This window comes from Macrobrachium rosenbergii, chromosome 39, assembly GCF_040412425.1.
Source record: "Macrobrachium rosenbergii isolate ZJJX-2024 chromosome 39, ASM4041242v1, whole genome shotgun sequence".
NCBI classification, from domain to species: domain Eukaryota; kingdom Metazoa; phylum Arthropoda; class Malacostraca; order Decapoda; family Palaemonidae; genus Macrobrachium; species Macrobrachium rosenbergii.
Genome location: NC_089779.1, coordinates 1,558,880 through 1,583,917, shown reverse-complemented (window position 1 = coordinate 1,583,917; position 25,038 = coordinate 1,558,880). Strand labels below are relative to the sequence as shown.

Sequence of the window (25,038 nt, the reverse complement as noted above, 5' to 3'; positions counted from 1 at the left end):
AGATGACTAACCTACTAATGAGGCATTTCCCGCATTTCGAAACTTCTCCATTCAAGCCGTATATCTAAATCTCACATCCGCCTCAGGTCTCCCAAGCTATACCCTCCGCCAAATTTATTTTTGTAAGACAGACTTAGCGCGCAAAGCTTGAAAATACTGTAGTTTGGCCTCAAAAACAAAGCGGGTCCCTTGGCCCAGCGAAAACGGGGATGGTTAGACAATCCTCTTGCTTACACGCATCAGCCTTCACATTCCTACTCCACACATTTTTGCTTTGATCTTCCTATTATCTCTGTTCCTCTCTCTTTCACCCTTGTGGCGTTACCCCTTTTAGTTTCGAGCTATGGGATCTCCGACAGTCACTGAATAGCTTTCGCATTCCTGCCCGCCTTCAAATCTTGGTCAGCAATCTTTTCCCTGTCTTGAAATGACGGTATATATTTTTCTTTTCATTCCCTTACCTGTTCCTCTGTCACTATCACAAACAAACATCCAACTACACGACAAAAGTTGTAAAAATTTATAAATATAGCAAAAGTGTGTTGACAAGGCTAAACTCATTATATATATATATATATATATATATATATATATATATATATATATATATATATATATATATATATATTAAAATAATAAGCTATTTTTACAAATCCAAGCACCCCTCTGCAAGAAAGATAATACACGGGCTGTAGGCGACCACTTGCAATGGAAGCTCATGCAAATCATCCCAAATCATAGGAAGTGAGCAGGAATTACTCCCCAGAAGAGGAAATTACAACCGAAATTATGATCGCATGTTGGGGGAAGAAAGGGGATCTCGTGCAAGGGATGACTTTAGAGGTTGGGGAGACTGAAGGGGTACAGGATGGGCGAAGCAAAATGATGGTACAAGACGGATGCTATGATCGGTATGACGGAAGCAGTACGTCTGGATCACGGCTGCAATAATCTGGCTGGAAATTCGCGAGACTCACTCAACATGTCGGTGGTAAAATACGTAATTAATCGTCCAAACTGACACTTTAGCTAAAACTACAATCCGTGAGAATGGTGTGGATTTTGGCAGTAATTCCCCATTCCAATTGTTATTACCTGCCTCTGTTACTTATAAAATACGCCCAGTCATTGATATATATATATTGTTTACTCAGCAGCCACTCAACATGTTATCAAACTGCCTGGCTGGCAGAAAATTACGCCTAAAACATTGACAGGCTATAATATTTCAAATGAACAATTCACTTTCCTTTTTCATTGGATTTCGTGTTAAGCCAAAAGTTCGTGTTGATAACAAACTTAAGTTTCCTCTCCAGAGAGAAGATAATCACGATAACAGCAGCACTCAAAATGCCGCACACGAAAAACATCAAATGCATGAGTATCGCCTGAATTATAGAAAATACATGAGTAAGTAACACTGCCCACTCGTCTTAAACAATGAGCGTCCCGGGAAATCCCAAATCATAATCGAAGGATACGAAGGAAAAGAAAAATAAAAAAAAGTCATCTTCCTCGAGGTCGTTTAAAAGAACGCTTTAGCTGACAATCAGAGATACTTGTTTCTAATTCTTATTCGTTTATTTATTTATTACTTTCGCACTACATTCGCACAACCTCAAGAGTACGTTACCATAAGCCATTATCCAAAAACCAGAACGTTCGTCCTCAAACACAACACTGCACGTGAGGGATGTGTGGAATGAAGCAATATCCTCTGGAATATTTGATGCGAAGCCGAAGAAGATTCTGTACAGTATATTATGGGATTCGGCCTTTAATCCAGAATCTTGTGATACATAAACTACAGGTTTTGAATGAAACCAATTATAAATTCAAAACTCTTAACCAAACGTTTTACCAGAAAAATACAAGATCCACTTTCAATCTCAACTTAAATCATTAATATTACAAAGCTGTCTAATAATTACCAGTTCCAATAATCTGTTGTCCTTACGCTCATGTGTAAGTATATATTCTAGAGTATACATAAGGCGTATGAATGAATCAGAATGACCGTCTCCTTCAGGTAAGGGAGCCTCCGTTGTTCCTCAGGGACAAACTCATTATCTTCCCCCCCCCCACCCCGCCCCCACCACAACAGAACTCTCCTGTCTGAATCAACTCTACCGCCACCATACGGCCCCTCCCCCGTCTCCAAAAGTCCTACTCAAGTCACCCCATCCCCGCCAAAACCCTCTCCCCAACCTAAGTATACCGATTGTATACCACAAGCTCGGCATTGCTGCATTCATTGATTTCCTCCTACTACCGACTGCCATAACGTCTTCCTATTTCTACGTACTTATTTGGAAACCGCAAACGTCTTTAAAAGGTCTGCGGGGGACGGATCATAGTTTCCTAATGAGTGAGTATTCAGTGGGTGACTTAATGCTAGAAAACAGGGACGAGTCAGCATGACTGTATGTTCCTCTTGTTGACATTTGACGCACGAACTCTATGTATTGGAAGGCCCGTAATGAAGCCAGCGATTTCTGTGAAAGCGTTTCACTCACAGGTATCAACTGTCTTGAATATTTGTAGCAGTAGTGCTGCTGATGATAATCTCATTATGTGGTATTTATCATCAAGACTTTACTGTGTATGTCTTACGTTAGGAGTAAAATATTAAGGCAACAATTCTCAATCTTAACAAGGAAAAGGCAGTTGCGAGTACATAACAGCTACAGTGGCCATATTTGTCTTAGTATAAAAACAGAGAAATGACTGACTGTATTACTTGCGAGAGCACATCACCATTCCCATTAGCATTTATGTCCAGCACTCCACACATTAAGAGGTATTTCTCATGCATTATCAAGCACTCAACTCTACAAACTTTATGTCACCTTCAGCGAAATATATGGCAAAGCGCTAGTTTGTCAGAACGCCACTTAAGCTTATTTACGCTGATATAAAGATAATAATTTTCATACGAGTTCAATGCTAACAATTCCAAAAGTGGACTAAAAGGCGTCATAATCAGGATAAACACTTTAGACGACAGCCAACTGCAAGAAACTGACTCAACAACGTTGCGTACACGTATAATACGTCCGGTTATCACAAAATTTCTCCCGGATCAGGGACGAATACTTTGGAACGCTGATACTCTCCTGTCCCATCTCTTCAGTGTCCACAGAACACTGCATCAAACACACATTCCAGGAGAACAGGACCGTAAAGTTAACAACATTCATTAAAAGTAGATAATTGACCATTCAAAAAGTGTGCAAGAATAAAGAAAATTATGAAACTGATATAGCAGTCAATTAAAAACCACCAGTATTAATAATTACTGCTATTAAAACTTTCAAATGAAAATAAATAAAACGATAATTTCCGAAAATGTCCAACCACCCAATGGACGAGAATAAAAAAGAAATAAAGCAAGTCACCATTCTAAGGGCTGATTTAAGGGAGTAAATACACTTATAAATCACAAGCTGATTCTTAACCAGCCTAGAAAGTCACGCCCTCGAACACCAACTAGAAAAAAAGAACATTCCAAAAGGGAAGAGTTCTGGAGCCATTCCAACATAAGACAAAACTAACCCCAGCCGGACATATTATAATAGGGACACGACGACTTAAACAGGACCTCTACTGCCTCACAATTTATCATTATCTTACGAACTAATGAAGAGCAGAATTCGTTACAAGCTCAGCCAAAACAACAAGAAGCCCCAAGTAAAAAGACGAGGACGTGAAAGCAAAGTCACAGGGTCCTATATAGGCGTTACCCTTCAGGTTTTTTGTGAAGCAACAAAGGGGCGGCATCTGCATCTTGCACAAGCCCCTCTATCAACATACCTGGGCCTGACACATGAGGTGCCACATTCCCAAATCATATGTAAAGGAAATGCCCTGGGTCCGAGCAACGGCGCCGGCGATGACGAGACCGCGTCGGAAGGTTTCTCCCTCAGTGCAGCTTGAATAAAAACTCCAGATGTAGAGATAAATGGGGGAAATCGATGAATTACGCCAGGCGCTCTTTAGGATGCGATTGGGCCCAAGGACGAGGTTAAATAGATTGTCGAACCATTACGGGATTCTATACATAGCTAATGTTGACAGGCAATCGTGCTATTTTCCTTACAAATACGATAACGACTGCTTTTTTTTCGAATGCTAACAAAGCAATAAATGGCAAAGAGAGAGAGAGAGAGAGAGAGAGAGAGAGAGAGAGAGAGCTGACAATTTAAACCACGAGAGAAAACTTTGAGAGACAAACCAGGAGAGAAAAAATAGAAGACGAGAGCGCATAAAGCTATCGCAAATGACCACGCTATCTAGCAACTGCCTCCTTTAAACTGCATGGCTATAACATCAACATTACTTTCACCCGTGCCGGTATGTGATTCATAATGACGGACTCGGTCCGTTTCCGAAGACATTTGTCCAATTGAAAGCGAGATGAGATTACGGGCCGGGGAGGGAGAGCGACGCGACAGGAGAGTCTCGGTTGCTGGAGGTATATAGCTGGCAGAACGTAACACAAAAACGCGCCATCAAAATTACCCGAACAAAAATTGGAAAGCATCCAGGACATTTCCATCAGTCAGTAGAACCCACTGTAACACGGAGATTCAGGCAACATGCCAAAAGTTAGCAACCCCAATCAAGGATGGGAGAAAGCTGCCAACGGATGATGGCGTCTCCGATGCATACACCAGTTCCATTTAACTTTTATGACTCTCGGTAAAGATTCTTTAATTGAGACGTCGTCCGTCCCCGCACGTGCAAAGGGTTTCTCTGGAAGCATCTCAAGACATTCTGGGCTAAATAAAGACAAGTAATGGCAAAGTGAATTAACTTCACGTTTAATGATAGCCACCACTGGAATGAGGAAGATGAGGTAATTTGGTTTTGTGTGTGTGTGTGTGTGTGTGTGTGTGTGTGTGTGTGTGTGTGTGTGTTATCTAATGAACGGTTTCACCCCGGGAGGATGAGGATTCTCCCCCCCCCCGCCCCCTTTTCAATCGTTCAGCGGTATACAGAGCCGTTCTAGGTTGTTAAGGAACATGCCCATATCGTTCTTCCTCGCCTGATCTGGAGATCGATCTTGGGCCTACTTGATTGTGAGACGAACGCACTGAATTAAGCGCCGCGAGGCCAGGGAGAGAGAGAAAGAGAGATAGAGAGCGAGAGAGAGAATGACATTCTCAGTCAAAGATCCAAGGGCAGCATATCTTCAATTGTTCTCAAAATCGCTGCGACTGAAGTTCACAAAGATGAAAGTGACATACGTCGCCGTCCACTTCAGCGAGAACCCAATGCCCGGACAAACCACGAAACCTTTAAAATCAAGGTGATCGTGACGATGAAAGTTCCATTCATTGTCGACGCAACAGAGCCTCAGGTATTTCCCGAATTCTGAATAAAACTTATGACGAGATGATAGTGGTCTACACTTTTTTTTTTTGTGTCCGGAAGCGATTTTTTTTTTTTAAAGGAGGATTTTAGGAACAAACACGCATACTACCTATACGGTTATATTCACCGAGATTCTTTACCAAATCGTTAAAATATTCAGTACAAATAATCTTATTAATGAACTGGCGATGACCGTGCCAATCCGACAACCCAGACAATTTTGATACGAAACGAAGCACGCACACACATTCCGAGTCACCTGAACCGGACCATTTTAACGTCAGCAAAGAACTGAACGAATGACAGCGATGCTGCTCCTGGAAGCACTATCGGAACGGGCAGTGGTAAAACATAGGAAATTCCGCAACGGAAAAAGCCCGACGCAGCGTTCCTGAAGAATGAGACCATGACGCAAAAAGGGCGTCGACCCTTTGTGACTTCTTGCGTCGCGTGGCTTTTTCTGCCAGCGTCAACAGAACAGGGATGAGACCCTATATACCACTTTCCAGCCCCCAAAATAACACGCCGATTTTCTCACGGCGTCTTTTCCTTTTCACATGCCGCACGTTTTGCTGGAAGTCACCGCGCCGCAAAAAGCAACCGTTCTCAGCAGCGCTATCAAGTCAAAATCGGCTGCTATGAACGCAAGCATGTAATTCTTCTTCTTCTACCGTGCTTTTTCCCAATCGTGTATGGGGTAAGCACGATGCCCTCTTCTGAAGGGCTTTGATTTGGCTTTGGGGAAGTGTGTAATATGATAATAACCAAATACGACAGCACACGAAAAGAGTCGAGCGTCTCAAGCTAAGCATACCGAAAGTGGAATCAATAAACATAAGGTACAGTACCCTACCTGAGTGACTGGGTCTCGCTCGTACAGGCGGAGGTCGTCATGGGGAAAGAGATCCTGTATTCTCTCGATTTCGTTCTCTTCCTCTTCCCCCCTTCTCACAAGCTGCAAAGGAAAAGACACGCGACAATTACTAACACTTGAAACAAAACGATGCTTAATATGTATATGTACACACACACAAATACTCACACACGCACACATAAAACATTATAAAGACAGAGAATGGATGTCTCTTTTGGCAACATGGAAACTATAAGATACTGAGTTGCACTAATAAACCAGCTGATCAGAAATGCCTCGAGTATTAAGAGGTCTCATTGCAAGGGAAAGTTGAACACTCGGTGTACTGGAGAATGATATTACTAAACACACATCATTAAAAAGATATGTGCAATCACGTAAAATCTGAACGAACAATACCACAATACATTTCCTATAATATAAGATTCCACATCATGGAGCTTAATTCAGCACTCTTGACTGCTTGTAATGAACCCCGCTCTTTTATTAATTATATATATATATATATATATATATATATATATATATATATATATATATATATATAATTAAAATAACCAACACACAATCACGTGTGGTACAGAAATAAATTTCTGACTCACATCAGGATCAACCCAGGTCTTTCAATTGAAAGGCAAGGGCGCTGCCCACTAGGCCATACAAGTCATAAAAGAAGTTGGAACCCGAGTGCCACTGCGCACAAGGAATTACCTGGGCAAGCTAAGTGAGTCGGGAAGTTGGGGAATAAACATGCTGGTATGCAAGCAGTTAGTTTGCCCAGGTAATTCCTTGTGTGCAGTGACACTCAGGTTCCAACTTCTTTTATGATTTGTATGGCCTAGTGGGCAGTGCCCTTGCCTTTCGATTGAAAGACATGGTTTGACCCTGGTGAGTCACAAATTTATATATATATATATATATATATATATATATATATATATATATATATATATAATGCTTAAATGTCACTAAATAGCGTGACAGTATATTTAGCCAAGGCTACAGAAAAAATAAAAGAAGTACCAAGCGCTTTCGAGTTCTTTCAACACATTTTCGAGGTATACCACATTTTCATTGTACCTCGAAAATGTGTTGAAAGAACACGAAAGCGCTTGGTACTGCTCCTTTTATTTTTCCTGTGACCTTGGCTATATATATATAAGTGTGTGTGTGTGTGTGTGTGTTTGGGAAAAGGTAGAAACTGTTGTCCATCTGAGAGAACTGTAGGATGAGAGAGGTGCCTACACTTGGGAAGACTTCATATCTGGTGAATCAATCAGAGTTGCTTCTCTCCTTTGCACAATGTCTGTTACAAAACCCATGTATCCTGGTCGGAACCTTTTCCCGAACCCTTACGAGGAGACAATCCCACAAGTCTCAATACGTATATATTCAAAAAGCAGTGGTCAGAAAAATTAAACTGAACAGACAATCAAGAGGTGATTGGAAAATTAAGAGTTCTGTATGAAACTCCATATAACACGTGGTACTTACGTATTTGAAATACATTCTTCAGGAGCAATAGAAATGAATAGCACACAAGATTTTACGTAAGACAATCTTCAATATTTTTTCACATGTAAATGAAAATTTGGAAGAAAAAAAAAACCGCTTCTGATGATTTCCCCGTCAACAACACAACCAAAAAGTATTTAAACCGACAGTCTCGACTGCGTTTTTCTTCGGTGACACAGACATTACTTACAGTTAAGTAAACATGATGAAGTCACGCAGTTGATCCATACACACATACGAGTACAGAGGAACGGAATTGAAAAAAAAAAAAAAATTTAAATACAACTACCGTATAATACATTAGATTGTCGGAAGCCAGTCACTTGTAAGAATCTATTTTGTACCTACAACTTATTTTAATAACAATAACAACCTTTCTGCTGACTCTTCCATTCTGACAGAATGCAAAGAATCTATTTTGTACCTACAAAGAAGTTACTACAACTTATTTTAACAACAATAACAACCTTTCTGCTGAATCGTCCATTTTGACAGAAAGCAAAACATCCTCGGGTCAACGTGCAACTCGCAGATACTTATCTTGACCCATCCACTGAAAACCATACGAGGCGACTTGGGCGTAGCAAACGGGCGTCTTACTTAAGCATAAGGTGGGGTTTGAAGACGAGGGCGCAACCAGTCAAGAAGGGCGTGGGATGAAGGGTGGTAAATTTAGGCCGAGATAGTAAACAGCCCTGTTAAGATCTTTGAGGAATGTGCTCTGAAGTCCCTTGCACAGGTCTAGTGTCCCTATTCTTCAGGCCATTACCGTTTATTTTCCGTTCATACGATCCTGCAATACGTTTACCCCTGCCTAGTCTTTATTGCTCCTAGTCTTTATTGCTCCTAGTCTTCATTGCTCCAGCATGGAATTTGATTTCTAGAGAGAATTTGGCAACATCGAACCGTTACCTACATTTGTGGTCGCTCATCTTCAGACCAGGGTGAAAACTAATACTGAAGTCTACTGCACTGCAATAATAATTTCTAAAAAACAAAATTCTTTCAGGTAGACACCCGTGATAATTCATCACATGAATCAGGAAGAATAATCGGTGCTGTATCGTCCGTTGAAGCGATATAAATACAGGGAGATCCCCCCACCCCACCACCCAAGACTACAAGGATCTTTCGTGGCTAAGTTCAGTAAAACCTTACTTATTTTTTCCTGCGAATTTCTGAGCAGTGAACTGCCAATGAATTATCAGATCCCTCATAAAAATAGACAGCATCTAAAGACATTTGTAGGCACCAACACAGAACACAATCAGGAAGAGAGGAAAAAAAAAAAAACCTACATTCAGGATCATAAACATGATGAAGATTAGTACAGGCCGATTAAACAAACCACATCTGCTTTGTCTCCCCCAAAATGCCCTTCTCATCAAGGACCCAAGTCATGCAAACGCATCATTCAATCACACAAACATCAATTAACCCATGTCCTCGGATTGGACGACGCTGATTAATATGAATATGAATATAATAGGCATATATGTGACAGCAGATTCGCCTCCCAAAAGGGATAGGAATTGTGGATAAACTGCCCCTCCCAAGAGTAGTATGTACGCATATAAGTAAATAAATAAATAAATAAATAAATAAATAAATATATAAATACACACACATATAGATGTAAATATGTTCGAAAACACGTATGTATGTGTATATTCGCGGCAAAATACACACCAACTTTTTAAGCGTGAAACACAAATATACCAGAAATAAACATGGCTTAACAAATAGTGACTTAATAGGATGTTGATACCATGGCCGGTTGGCCATATGCCTGCACGAGCCCTTGCTCAGACGAGCAGCCAGTTAATGACGGCCTTCACAACTAGGAAATTCCAACAGTAGCCATAAAACACCTAACTGCTTCAGGTGACCGTGAGCACATTCCATTCGCTTCAGAATTTTGTATTCCCACCGCACTCGTAATTAGCTTCGCCGAGAGAAACTTGGATAAAACGCGAAAAAGCGAAGGGGAATATGACAAACCTTAAGAGGCACCAGGAGAGAAAAAAAAAAAAAGTATAAAAGAGAAAAGAGTCATTACCAAACGTGAGTCTACCATGACCAACGGACAAACATTCCTTCCCCGACAAATGAGAATTTCCTGTGAAAGTTTGATACACGCTCGTCAACCTGACGGTAAATGTTGACAATGTCTGCTCACCCGGTCTCCACCAAAGCTCGCCCTCGCCTCTGTTTCAAGAGCATCCCGTTATTATGCTTTCGCCCATTCTGATAAGGCAGGACTACATTCGGCTGGCTCTTGAGTAACACAATCATCGTGTCATTTTCTTGTAAGCATTCATATTTCCCTCTCTCTCGTGTGTGTGTGTGTGTGTGTCTATATATATATATATATATATATATATATATATATATATATATATATATATATATATATATATATATATATATATATATATATATATATATATATATATATATATATATATATATATATATATATTATAATTATTGAACACTGCAACAACGCAACAAAAATCAAGAAAAAGGATGTGTAAAAACAAAAAGGAAATTATAAAAAAAAAAAAAAAAATAGTGAAAAAACATTCCTAAGAAGTCCACAGAGACACCTTGCCTTTGAAGGCCACAAAATCTGGAGATGAAATCATAAGTATTCCGGGAATCGTCACACTTCTCTTTCTGATTCATATGCTCTCTCTCTCTCTCTCTCTCTCTCTCTCTCTCTCTCTCTCTCTCTCTCTCTCTCTCTCTCTCTCTCTATAACACACTTACATTTTGAGATAACTTAATATTTCATTGTGTGTGTGTGTGTGACACAAAAGTTCCGATACACTGCACCTTATTTCTTGTCCGTCTTCATCTGATTTAGAATTGTAATTTGAGCTGGGTATCTCTTCAAGCCCCCGTTTAATACCATACATGCCCATCCTGTTACAACTCCTTTTTTTTTATTAATAAAACTAAATTCGACACTTGGATATGGTGCAGATATTAACCTACTGGAAGGAATAATGATAGCGTGGACCAGAGAGGGTTGTGTCGTTAATAAAGCAGTGTGGAGGAGGAGAGGTTCGTTCTACAACATGAGCACAGTAAGGCCTGACAGGTCAATAATAATAATAATTCCACATCCTCTCGTTATCCCTTCAAAAAAAAAAGTCAAAATTATTTCCCACCCGCCTCCAATACCATCGACTGTCATCTGTTCATAAAAACTCCATCCTGACATCCTCTTTTTCGACAAGAAGCAGATTTTTAATTGTTCCGTGAAATGATTAGCGAGCAGGAACAACAAAAAGGTCTTTCTCCCGTTTTCCGCGGGGAGCTCTCCCCCCCCCCCTCAAGATCAAAACAGCTTCGTTTACCCACCGAAACGGGGTTGACAAAAATGAGGTAAAAACGCTCTTGATCTTCGGGCATCGGAAACGGAGAGTGGAGATGAGGAATTCGGATACTAAACAGAGAGAGAGAGAGAGAGAGAGAGAGAGAGAGAGAGAGAGACGTTCAGAAGGCATTCAACGTAACAATGAAATACATAGATTAAAAAAAATGCACTAACATATAAACGTCACTATGCATATGTTCATGAATGGATGATTCTCATAACATATTAACTGGCGACAGGAATTTTGTCGCATGGGAATAAATAAGAGTACAGTGCGCTACGCAGAAGCAACAGCTTCAAGCAAGTTCACCCAACAAAGGTGGCGGTCATAACAGATGAAGACCGGGGTTTTCAAATATACAGTGTGAGTAATATCACTATAAAAAAAAGAAGAGTAAAAAATTGAAAGGTTCCGGCACCTTAGGATGGGCGTGAGCGCAGCGCGTACGAAGTTGATGGCAAGACCACATACCCCGCCCGCCTGTGAATCATCTTTACAGGCGAGGAATGAGGTTATGCTATCATCCCTTGTGAGTGATATAACCATCAGAGAGAGAGAGAGAGAGAGAGAGAGAGAGAGAGAGAGAGAGAGAGAGAGAGAGAGAGAGAGAGAGAGAGGGGTATTCTTAAAGGGAGCGAGTCTGACTTTCTGAAAGAAGCCTAAAAATCGAGGTCACGTCAACATGATACTATAACGGGTCCCTTACATAACGTTGCATGGTGTTTATGTACCTACAAACTGATTAATGAACCTGATTTCGAGGAAAAAAGTTTAGAAGGCGATTTACCAACATTTTGAAATGAAATATACTAATGAGCGTCATCCTCAGATTCACAAAAAATACAATAGTTGAACTTGGTGTCAACTGTGAAGAATAATGAAACGCCCCGTTCGTCACCGTGGAAGGAAGTACTTGGCAAAAGCAATTGACACCTAAAGAGGAGAAAGTAATGGCACAATACGCTACTGAATGACTGACAGTGTCAGACGATCGGCCTGATGGTAATTAAGCAGCTGTTATTCACGTTGAAAGTTAAATGACACTCATCTTAGGTTGCGAGTATATAAGGAACACAAACGAAGCAACTTCGTATGTAGATAAATGTGAAAGATTACACACACACATACAATATATATAATATATATACGTGTGTGTGCGCGCGCGCGTATGTTTTCCCGAGTTTCACCAAGAACTATACCAATGCAATTCAATCTACAGTCGCTGAAAATCAAAAACCTAAAATCACTCCCTTATAACATGAAACGAGAAGCGTTATTACTGTGATTATAATCATAACGACCTTATGTCCTTATAAGAACAGTAAGATTATATGCCTATAGAAACGAGTAAATATATTTGCAATGAATGAGATGAGAGATGTAATAAACATAATACTTAACACAGCCTATATGGAACGCAGTTCTCCAAGGCAGTTCTCCACGACAGGTGGTTTCTGCATCAGGCGAATTCACTCTTACGAACCATGTGAAAACAATCTACACTCCCACTACCTTACGCTAGAAACCACTGCCATATTAACCAGCCCGTCAAGCGGCATAAGGACCACGCATGTCATATAACTCCCCACCGTAACGCAAAAATGATCGCGTTCTAAAAAAAAGACGAAACGGCTTGAGAAGTAAACACGAGGAACGCCGCAGACTTTCTAAATCGTTTGCCTATGGGGGTTTCCTTAGAACTGCAAACAATACGCAAACGCATGCGTGTGTCTCGTTCACAGGTAGCAGGGGAAAGGAACACATTTTTACGCTGAGAGGCCCTAAGGCTGACGAGATTGGCGAGTTACTTGAGTTGCTACCATATACAAATGACCTGCTGCTGTGCATGGACTAACGAATGTAATTAATAAATATGACTTCAATGCAATACTGTATTACGAAGATTAATGATACTGATAAAATAATAAAAGCTGCAAGTCATATTTCAGTTGAAAGTAATAACACGCTGAATCACGAAGATTAATAAGAATACAAATAAAATGCAATTATAATAATATTAATAACAATGATTACGGGAGACAAGAATACAACGGAATGCACGCGCAAGGACAAACTAAAAATAACAATCTTGAGCAATGTGAAATTTATGGTAGACCGAATCATGATGATTGATAAAATCAGTTATTAAAAAAAAACACGTAAGACGAGAAAAGCTAAAAAAAAAAAAAAAATACATCGTCTCGAAATGAAAAGTTCCGCAGATACATCACATCACATCTTTTGACAATGGTTGCATCACGCGACGCGTCATCCCAAACAATTTGCCGGATAAAAGAATGGGTTTTGTGGCGTGGGTACGGCACAGTACCTGCTTTTTCTCACGCCAGGTGTTCGCTTCGTAACAACAGGTCCGTGTCGCGTAAGCCTGCCATCACGCAAGTCGCGTTCCACAATACTTAGCTTCAAGTCGAGAACGTAATTATAAGAACACCAGTACGTGAAAAAAGCTTAAGATTATGTTTTCCCATTTAGGTTTACTTTAAACACACACAACCTAACCAGCTCATAATACAGGAATGAGAATTGTAATGGTACGGTTTATAGCAAAATGTTACGTCATAAATCTATAATTATCTATAATTAACGCAAAGCATTATAACTCACGTTAGGGTTCAAATATTTGACTCATCGGAGAACCGGAAGGACTCTAACGTACAGCCTGACCCTTTCCATTCAAGGAATAGTAATTTCAATGAGTCATACACCTGAGATGAGGGCTACAAACCGAACAAAATTTCGGGACTGGGCAAACGGAAGTGACAGGTATTCGATAATGCTTCCGATGGACGTCAGGCAAACACGTCTCAATGCACATCATGCTTGGTGGATTTCTCAATTATAGCTGACTCAGGTCTGCTTCAATGATCAAACAATTTAAATGGCCATTATGGTAGGAAAGAAGATATGTAATAAATGCATATTCTCAGTCAGATCCTACATGCTGTTTAATAAAAATTCTGTTACCGAAGGATATTAGGTATCTTGATAAAAGTGCAATAAACTTAAAAATAGAAAAGATTTCTTACAGTTACCAACAGATTCTTAAAATAAATATTCTTTTGCAGTTAACATTACTGTCTGATATATATATATATATATATATATATATATATATATATATATATATATATATATATGTGTGTGTGTGTGTGTGTGTGTGTGTGTGTGTATGATATATAATATAATATAATATACAGGCATACACATACACACTCTGGATAAGTCACCAAAGCCCAGGTTTCCGCATTTCGAAAGTCTGTATTCCAATCCATTACATCATCCGACTATACAGCACACCCAAATCTGTCACAATCACCGAAGACAGCCCAAAGCCATCCCTTTTCCTTGCCTGAAAACAAGTTTTCTGAGATCCCAATTCTTAGAAAGACCCTCGACGCCCCGACGTAGGTCGACATCACTCTGAATGAGAGGCCTGACTATCTATTACGGCAAACCCTTCTACTTGTTTTCATTTACTAATTCACACAAAAGAAATTAAACAAGCGAGACCTTACACCCCTACGGAGAACCATCGATGACATATAAGAATAATAATAAATGGCCGTAAAGCATTATCATAGGAAGGTGCATCATGAATCATGAATATTTTTTCTTTCCTTTTTGTGCCTCGCGTTGGCCCGATCACCTTGAGAGCTACGTCAGTGGACTGCGGCCAACACTCACAGCCCAACCCATCCCAACCACGGTTACGTAATTGGAAATCTCCAGCAGTCGGAAAATCTTGAGAAAATCATCTGAAATCAGCGATTTCGACTTGAAAACGTCTACGGTGTCATCTCCCCATCCCAAGCGGATTCGTTAAATCAAACTAATCAGAATCGTGACTCAAATACTAAACCTATTAAATTCCACGTTCTGGAATTAAACCTAAAACTGCATAAGAACAGCTGCAATGTATAGTAAAGAGGACATTTTGACTTTCAAAATTCCTTGACGTTTGTATCGTTACGTCAACCAAACTTCCTTTATGGAATGGCCCCAGTGTTGCAAATATTTTTATTCATGTGAAATTTTTCATATCAGATAGAAAACCCGATGCTTTTAATTGCCTGTTTCTCTCTGCAACGCTCCACACACACACAGACCTCTAACATTCTAAATCCTGCTTTTACTCCTACGCAGTAATTTGAATAGCGGTTCACGTCAGTTTCCACTGACGCTGTTTAACAACGAGGCCAAAATAATATTTCATGAGTGAAGTGTATCAGTAAGCTGCTGTAAACTTCCACTACCATATATAATAATAATAATAATAATAATAATAATAATAATAATAATAATAATAATAATAATAATAATTCGAACTTGATTTTGAGAGCGGACTTCGTAAAGGTTTCTTGTTGGAGTCACTTTGCATTCAACCTTCCCCCAATTTTTTCCCCCCGCAGATTCCAGAAGCCTCGTTTGCAACCAGGTAAGGTCGAAGAAAGGAGTTCACCACTGGTACACGGGCAGTTTAGGTCAACGGTAAACAAACAGGGCGTTGGGTTCCATACCAGTTTTTATCAGGGAGTTCCGATGGTCGACTACAAGTACACCTACGTCCCTTCCTTAATTCCATTCTTTCAGGTGGCCGAGTTGACTCGCGCTGGAATTCGATTTAAATCCTCTCTCTACCATGTCCCTCGGGAGGAATATAGGGACGGAGGTCCTCAACCATCGCAAGTGTTACCAGATCCTCACAGATGACTACAGTAGGTTTAGGTTCACGACCATTCATGGAAATAACCAATCCAGACGTCTTCATTATTTTCTACTGAACAACAAATCAAATTAACGCGAATATATCCATAAAACTCAATGCTTGGCGCTCCTTTTATAAAGCTAGTCAGAGAGTCTAAGATTTCTGCGATGACCGTCGGGAACAGATGGAACAGGTAAATAACTAGGTCTCTCCTCTACCCCCGACCTCCCCGCGCCAATAAAAGTCTGTTAAAGGTTAATAACGCGGGTCGCAAATGTGACTTATACAGATGTCGCATAAAGGGGGTTATTTTATGGGGTCAGCCGGCCTACGTCATACAACACCTCCCCCGCAGTATAACCATGTATGGCCCCACCAGGTCAAAACTACGTGACGACAGACCAGCAGCTCTGAGGGAATCCTGTTCTCTCCTCCACGCCTCGCGCTGACGAGGGATGTCATTCCTCTCCATCACAATAAGGCAATTTTATTCATTGCTCATTCCATCCTAGTGTCTTAATCACGACCGGCAAAAAGTGAAAACATCAATTTCCCCTCATTAATATCTACTTCGCCTTGACATAACGGTACTGGATTGGCCCTACCCCACGGTACGTACGGCTTCGCATAGAGCACCGTACCCTTCCCACCCTGCGTACATAGCACTGTAGCAGCCTCATGAGCTACTGTCAAAAAGAAAACTTTCATTGCTCATTTCTCTTACCTGAGGAAGTGCCCAGCCGAGCCACACAGTCAAATAGGCAGTGAAGAACTGACATATTAAATCCGAATTCGAGCACAAGCGAACAACTTGTTGCTTTTGGGGAGCCTCGGGGCTCCTTTCGGTCCTCCTCACGCCATGGCACCGGCACTGAGTTCTTCTCGGGGGCTCGCCGCAATTCCGGCACCGAAAAGTGCCAAAAGTCGTTTCATCTTTGGTATACATTTAAAGCTAAGCGAAAACGATGCCTCAATTCCAGAAGGAGGAGCAACTCCTCGCAATCACACATCCATTACGAATAACTGTCAATGGCGATCGCCTACCACGGCTCCGTTTCCCTTTCCATGCCTCCAACCTGCGACTGCTGTTGCTAACAGTTTAAAGGTCACGATGCACAGCAGTAGCCGCCGACTGGCACCAAACTCACAGAAGTATAAAAGCACCACAACACGACAGGAGCACCCGACTTCGCATCTTCTTCACAATTCCTACCTAATCACCAACGCGCGACAAACACTTATTCCAGTTAACCGTGTCAACGCAGCACTGCAGCCAAGCACGTGGGCGAGAGAGCCATCAAGGACTTTCGGGTTGTAGATGGTAGCACTGCTGACTGTCCACCGTTCGGCGCCTCAGGACGCACTGAGAGTCTGGGATCCGAACAGCCAGCAGGACCCCGCCGGAGAAGGATTGAGAAGAGAGAAAAAGGTTCCAGCCTATCCATCCGTCCGTCCCTACCCCCGACTAGCGCACGGTCTCACCGTTCCCTATCAGCCCCCCCGGCCCCTTTTCCAACCAAACTCATCTCGCTCAACATCTTATTTACTTTCTCACACTATTATGCCACTGACGCAGCGCCAAGTCAAACGCCATATGCAAATAGCAACGACAGATAACATTCCGGTATACATATAACTATAGGCACGATGAGAAAAAGGAAGGAACATAAATGTTACACCTCTAAGCAACGCAGGATGTCACGAGGGAGATTGGGGGTGGGTGGGGGGGAGAGGACAATGAGAGATTGGGAGGAGTATGGATAAGGTACACAAATGGGTAGAAACTTACAATCGGTAAAGGAACAATATATACTGTAATAAACTCTCTTCCAGGGCAGCACCGGACGTGGTAGAAATATGCTGCGCCTTTCACTGAATTAGTCATCTGCAGGGATTGCCCTAAGACGGGAGAGGGGCGCTTTCCCCTAATACCCAAGACTTCGCAGCAGTCGATTCTAAGGAATCAATGACGATCAACACTCAAAGGAAAACAGCTGTTCGTACGACGAATTTCAACTCGCTCTTGGCACGCAAACATTATAAACATAGGTAATTTCAAATTCAAAACGAATTTACCTCCGCAGAAAACTAACAAGTCGGATGACATTTTATTATTTGCTTGCGCGGTTACAGTTGCCTTAGTAAAGATTTTTCTTTCAAAATATGCGATGCAGGAATAACTTTTCTCTAGATTACAACAAACTACCCCAAGCGCATGTAGGAGGAAAGAAACAAAATCCTTCATGGTCAGTTGATTCAACCTTAAGTTAAACTGTTAAAACTGCTCTGTTGATTGCAAGCGTCAACCTCAAGAATGTTAGTGTTCTATTAACTAAAGGTAAGCTCATGATGATGTAACGGAGAAAAGCATTAAACAAACATTATATGTATTTCGCATATGTTCGATTCTTGATCGGTAAGTAAAACATGAACACTAATCTAAATTTTAATAAACGTGCATGAAAGGAACAAACGATGGAAAATTAAGCTTCGAATTGCGCAGCACCGACACACCGCGCGCAAGAGCGCTTCCTGCAATTACTCCTGTGTTGACGAATCTCATTCTAAAGCCATTACATCAACATCCTGGCCTCATCCCCGATGAATGATCAACAACACTTTTCTAGGACTGGCTTTGTCACTGGCCAGACTCAGTCTTGTACACTGTCTGCGGCCTTTCCACAATCCGGGGGGGTCTTCCCAACGGACACAACGGAAAGAGGGTCCTTTATTTCCTTGATATCAAGGGCCACCACCCCTTTCTCAGGCCCACGAAGGTCCTTCCTTCCGGTTACGGAGGAAAAGGCAGTTGGTCGCGTTATGTTGAGACTCGCAGACTTTCTCTTCAGTGCAGCTTAACCAATACAGCACATTCATGAGTCACCATCATCCGCATAACCGAATTCACTTCCCGAAATCGTTCCTGGAACAGCCATTTTTCTCTCAGCTGTCATTCCAGTCGCCCCTTGTGATAAGTTTCCTCAAAATTTCACCACCTGGAGACTGGGAGGTGTCACGCCCTTGACCAACCCCGATGTCCTTTGCATCCCCACCGATCAAGCGACCGTTCCAGGTGGCAAAGCTTCCAGATGGGGGGCGATCTCCCAGATGGTTTTGTAATATTGCTTTACAAGTAATATACATTTCTCTACGCGTGAAAACAAACGCGATGTTTAAATCAATTGCCAAACGTTTAACGTAAGGCTCAGCAAATTTTACTGAATATAATATCTAGGGCTTAGCTGCGATCACTTTGCAAATGACAAAAAAAAAATAAATAAATAAAAATACACAATACATGAAACATTGCCCAAAAAAAATCAATGACACATTAATCTTTAAGAGTTAGAACAATCACCAACGAAATACGAAACTCAATCATAATCAGTAACATCACCGAACGATTAAAGTTTCAAGAGGAAATTGTGCGGCATCGGAAGGAGATAAAACTTCACCCGACTTAGTCACGACTGATTCACGGAGTTCCATTTTGCCGTGTCTCCCCGAGTCAAGACTGAATCATCCGCGACTTTAACACACTTGCCAAATAAGGCCAGCCTCATGACACGTATATAGCACTGTCAGACCTTTAGAGAATCGTTCTGACGAGAGCGATTCTAAAGGAGGCATCAAGTGCAAACTGAGGATTAGTGCAAACTGGCATCGGGAGGAGACGTGTAAGGAAAAAAATATTTAAAACCATATATTTTATTGATGTTTTCACTTTTATTCCAACCAGCCTACTTCATTTTTTTGTGTAAAATCAACTGGTAAATGTAAATCAACTGTTAATATATACTCAACTATGCGAACATAAATCAAACACGATCAAAATTGTAATAATAATACGCATGCAAATATAAAGCAAAATATAAATGAATCAGTGATCACATCTGATATATTACTTTAAATACCGAAAATTTCGATTAAGCTCATTAATTCTCTCTGCTTTGAAACACCTATTACAGTATTACCTGAACGTTTTCAAATGACAGAAATTTGCTTTTGCAAAGAGAGAGAGAGAGAGAGAGAGAGAGAGAGAGAGAGAGAGAGAGAATTTTCTACCCTATTCTTTTCAGCACGAATGCAATGACGTTCCCACAAAAAAAAAGGACGAGTAAACTCAGAGGTTGAAGATAATTGACAGACTTAACTAACAAAAGAAGAGAACTAAATGCTGGTCAAGAATCATTCCTCGTTACAAGAAATATATTTCTTAGGAGCAACTAAAATGCTAAATGACCATGACTTCTTTTTGCTCACATACTTTTAAACACGGAGGGCATTTCTGGCATGCGTCAGGTATTTTTAATTAGGATGTAACTGGGTTTCAGTAGAATAAATTAGGGTCCGAAATGAGACCAGTACATAAACTGGGTGAGAAAGAGCGAGAAAGTTTTAACATTAAAATCAAAAGAATTTCTATTCGAAAGTTATAACACAGAGTAACTGCAAGCCAGTCAAGAAAAATATGAAAGGTCACTGGCAAACAAAATGTGCTCGCCTGGCGAACCATATGAGGGCCTCCAATATGGCCTCCAAAAAGAGACCAAGATTAAGAAAGAGTTTTTGGGCGAAGAAGTCACTTGCCAACAATAAAATCAACGTCCATTCCGCAAAAGTTGACCACGTAAGCTCACGCACCGCAAATCCATCGCCTGATTACTAAATTGAAAGGAATATTTATAATTAGCAAAAACAACTTCTTAAACGATAACAGATTATCTTTCAACCTTCAAGTTCAAATGTCAACCTCGTGCTCAAACTCAAAAAACGAGCAGCCGAAGCACGACTTCTTGGGCAAGAAGGGACCTCATGAACTACTTCCCTTCCACGAAGCGTGACCCCAATTCATGACCCCTGTCCCGGTGTTCCATTCCTTCGTCCTTGCCAAAAGCTCCGTCAATGTCGGCGGGTCTAAATATTCGGCATCCACAGTTTTGGTCGAAAAAGCAGTTCTTGTGCGTGTAACGCTTTCTTTCGCAGACGTTTGCTACACGAAGTGAAACAGTATCAGATTTACATGCATCAATTATAAAAAAAACTACAAAATTATCAAAATATATTGTGCAAAAGTTTCATCAGAGGTTTACGAGTTACCTCTTTTTTTTTTTATCAAATCAGCATCTTGCAGAAGGGACCAAGCTAATGCAGCGAGTTTCGCTTGTAAAAGACTGATTCTTCCAGTCTGAAATCGAAGTGGGCGTCCTTCTCCCAACAAGAATTCACTTCTAAGCGACTTCAAGTTTGCCCAACCTCCCCAAGACGAATCTACTACCCACCCCCGGACCCAGTCCAAGAGTACGTTAGGTAAGAGCGAATGCCCAACAGAAAACAGTTCAGCTGCGGACTGGTATTAAACGCAATCGTCCTAACATCACGCAAAAATGAAAACAGTATGAAACACCAATACCAAGGCGAAAGAACACGGTAAGAAACTAAAAAAAAAAAAAATCTTTAATCGAAAAGTATGCCACATCATAATTTTTTCTTGAAATCGACGTGGAGGAGAGATTGATAAGCCCTTTTGGTCGAGTGAACTACCGTGAGTTCAGGTCATGACTTTCCGATACTATTCCCCCCTTCCCCCCAAACCCCATCCCCACTAGTAAGACACTAGGCTCACAAACATATTCCATTACCTGATGTTCATGAAGTTAAAGGTAAAAGAGTTGTAGGTCAGCGCAATGGCTGCCACATTCACGGAATAAACCTATACCTTGGGATCACGAGATGGGGCTATCTAGTTATCATCTCTGACCCTCCGAAGGGGTTCAACGACCTAAAAATTAAAAAGGTTTTTGAGTTTAAGGTCAGTTACTGCATCGCCCGGTCAGCTCGCGCATCGAGCAGCCATTCCATTGCAAAATCCAATTACACAAAGAAACTGGTTTAAATACGAATTAAAAATGAAATTATGTGACCAAACAAATGAGGCACGATGCGTTCATACGATCGTGCATTGGGGACAATTTTATATTTTCCCCACTTGATTGCTCTTTCCCTTGTGACGGAATAAAGATTATACATAATAAAAGGATTTCAAGTCCAAACTTTTAACAGCAAATTGTAAATACAGTTCATATAATGAAATCAAAAGGCATAAAATGCCATTTCTAAGTACAAATGCTGTGTTATGAATATATTTCAAGTTTCGTAGAGTGATCTCAAGTTTCAAACTTGTGTTGTCAGCAACATAAAGTTCAGTTCGTCAATATAAAATCCCCGTGAAGAAATTAATAAATCCTTTGGCGTTGCGGCTCGATATTCCGAGTCAGTTTGTGGACCTGCAAGCGAGTGTTACGGCCGCTCTCTGAATGAGCAAAAAAAAAACAGGTCACAGGTCATACTCGCTCAAATCACATTACGTTTTGATCCAGCTGTGCAGTTTATGCCAAACAAAGGATTATCAAAATGCACGAATCGTTTTCAATTTAAATAACTGTAAACTGTAAAATAAAACTTAACATTCTGAGCTATTAACACAAATGAGATATCGTTTAAATCTCTTACTCCAATACCGAAGCTTCCCCTTCTTTCGTGCTGCTTGTAATTTAAAGAAAAGGGTTCAATAAGCAGTGTCGTAGAGAGACGAGAAATAGTTCCCAGAGAGAACTACACGCGTGGTCACCGGGACGAATAACAAATCACAAATCGGTAATGAAATGAAAATGACAGAAAGTACAGAGGTGATAATAATTCACGGCAAAGAGAGACCAAACTTTCTCTTATCGGACCCTGACAATGCATGAGCGGACTGACATCTTTCTCTGTCTTTAAATGACATTATCGATCGCCAAACTCCAAATAAGTGTTGACGTCATCCCAGTCTGAAATGAACAACTAGAGATGAAAGTGCTCTCTAGAAAATAGAAAGTTGTAATGGAATGCCTTTGCCAATTACACCGCTACCAATATATATATGTGTGTATACATATAGCAAGTATAGATATCAATAATATAGAAGGAAAAAACAATAATGAAGAGAATGATTATCTTCCACAAGGAGCACGCATCTCAAGCTCAATTGACACGACGAGAAAAATCTTCGCTTTCGAAAAATAATCAGTTTTCGCCTTCGAATTGCCGAGAGTAATACTAGTCACGCCATGCTGCTTGGAACACCAATTGGGAAAGGCCAACTTAAACTTACGAAGAGTCACTCCCTTGCAAATTTGCCAACGTGTACAAAATAATAGCAATAATCACTAGACACTCATTGGAAAACATCGAAAATCGAATGGAAAAAAAACACCTAATTGGGCCAATTGTATCTCGATGCCATCTCACGTACCTACTGTACCCCCCCACCCCCGGGACCCCATCCCATAACTGACATTGGTGACGGTGCCAAACGCAGCAGGTGGCACTATTCCGGTATCGGAAATTGGTTCAATGAACCACACCCAGTGATCGCATACCCTTCTGCATTAGGGTACGATCTAAAAAAAAAAATTTACGGTAAAATTCTGCATACCTGGAGCCTAATTACAAAAAGAACATCAAAACTGAATACTTTAATAAAAACTAAATTAAATCTTGGCAGTCATATGCATCCCAAGTTTCAGAGTATTTATCATAACTTTTCAAAATAAAAAATAAAATCATTACTAATGAACCTTAGGAAACATATGTGAAAATTGTCGGCGCTAAAAAAAAAAAAAAAAAAAAAAAAAAAAAAAATCAATAATGATTAACTTTGGGAAACATATATGAAATATATACTTAGAAAAAGCGAAAAACCAAATTACTGGGCAGAAACCCCGAACGGCAAAGCTGAAAAATCTACAAACTAATAAAATATTGGTCTCAAATAAGAACACAGGGCAGTACACTGAGCCCACCTTGTTTCTATCTCTGCTTTCTTTCACTTTCAATTTCTCAACATATAGACAATAATGGTTCTTTTAATGATCCTAAAAGCCACCCTGATTACGATTTATGACAAGTACAAACAAAATCGACTGAGGCACACACAACCATTCTGGCTCAGATTGGCATCAATGCAACTATTTCCAATCAGCACAAGAAACAGGTTAGGTCAGCAGCGTCAGTCAAGGGCTTGTTATACACTGATAAACTTTCACGACAAAAACAACGGAATATATCACGAAGACAAAATGTCTCAGTCGGAACAAAAGATGAAACATCGTCGTTATAAATTACGGAAAATGCATATAACAAACGTAAAGAAAAATGAGGACACCAACGATATATCTAGGGTGTTAAAACATTATGGAAATTCCAGCAGGATAATACTGTCAAGAAACTCGAAAAAGGAATTTCCACCAAAACCACAGATAAATGACTATCACACTCACGAGATAAATCTTAATCGAATCAGATAATCAAGCTCCCCAAGAGATAAGCGAACGAACTTGTCTTACGATAAATCAACACTATTAGTGTGCATGCTAAGTTCCATATTACGTAAGATGACCTTTCTAAATAAAAAAAAACTTCAGTAATGAAAAAAACACGTGAATCATATGTGAAAATAACACCAAATAATTGCAATAAAAAAAATTGCAATAAAAAAGGCAGTAGGAGGCGTCAAGGCCACCAAACGAAGGACGCGAAATAACCAAGAGTCAAAAACAAACAAACAAATAAACGAGAGGCAATAGAATCCGGAATTCTTCTTCTCGTAATGATGTTCGCAGGGTCGTCTTTTGCGAAAGTAATTACCACGATAATGTGGGAACGAACTGCTACCCTCTAACGAGCCCTCTCGTTCCCGTATGATGCACCAGTGATGACGTTACATAGAATTAACGGATGTCTAATTATAAGACGGATTAACAAATTTATCGTTACCCTAAATACTTTTATTTGTGACTGCCATCTCTCTGTTGCTTATTTTTTTTCTCAATTAATCATTCTCTAAACAATATTTTAATTTCTTTCATTCATGAATGATTTAATAATTTGCAACCACATCCGATGAAACAACAAATTGTTATTGCCCATTATTCAACGATATGACCAGTTTCTAAGTAGTGGAGGTTTTATCCAGTTTATCATTATAAAAGATTCACCAATTTCACAAACTACTAACCTCTTATTGATCTGACAGAGGATTAAAGAGCTTCTGACAATGAAACATAATGACCAATTTCCCAAAATGTAGTGGATTTAAGCTTCAAGCCGACGGTTCAATG

General features: G+C 40.3%; 1 protein-coding gene across 14 annotated transcripts in view; it reads right to left on the bottom strand.

Annotated features, from left to right (window-relative positions):
* LOC136825629 (uncharacterized) overlaps positions 1–25,038 on the bottom strand; it is a 690,903-nt gene that overhangs the window by 34,257 nt on the left and 631,608 nt on the right. For 12 of the 14 annotated variants that reach the window (XM_067082226.1, XM_067082225.1, XM_067082227.1 and 9 more), the window contains one exon: positions 6,230–6,331. In XM_067082226.1, coding sequence (XP_066938327.1) covers positions 6,230–6,331 — 102 coding nt within the window. Of the gene's footprint in view, positions 1–6,229; positions 6,332–16,601; positions 17,345–25,038 lie in introns of those variants that run through there. The other 2 variants (XM_067082232.1, XM_067082233.1) reach the window with 2 other exon arrangements.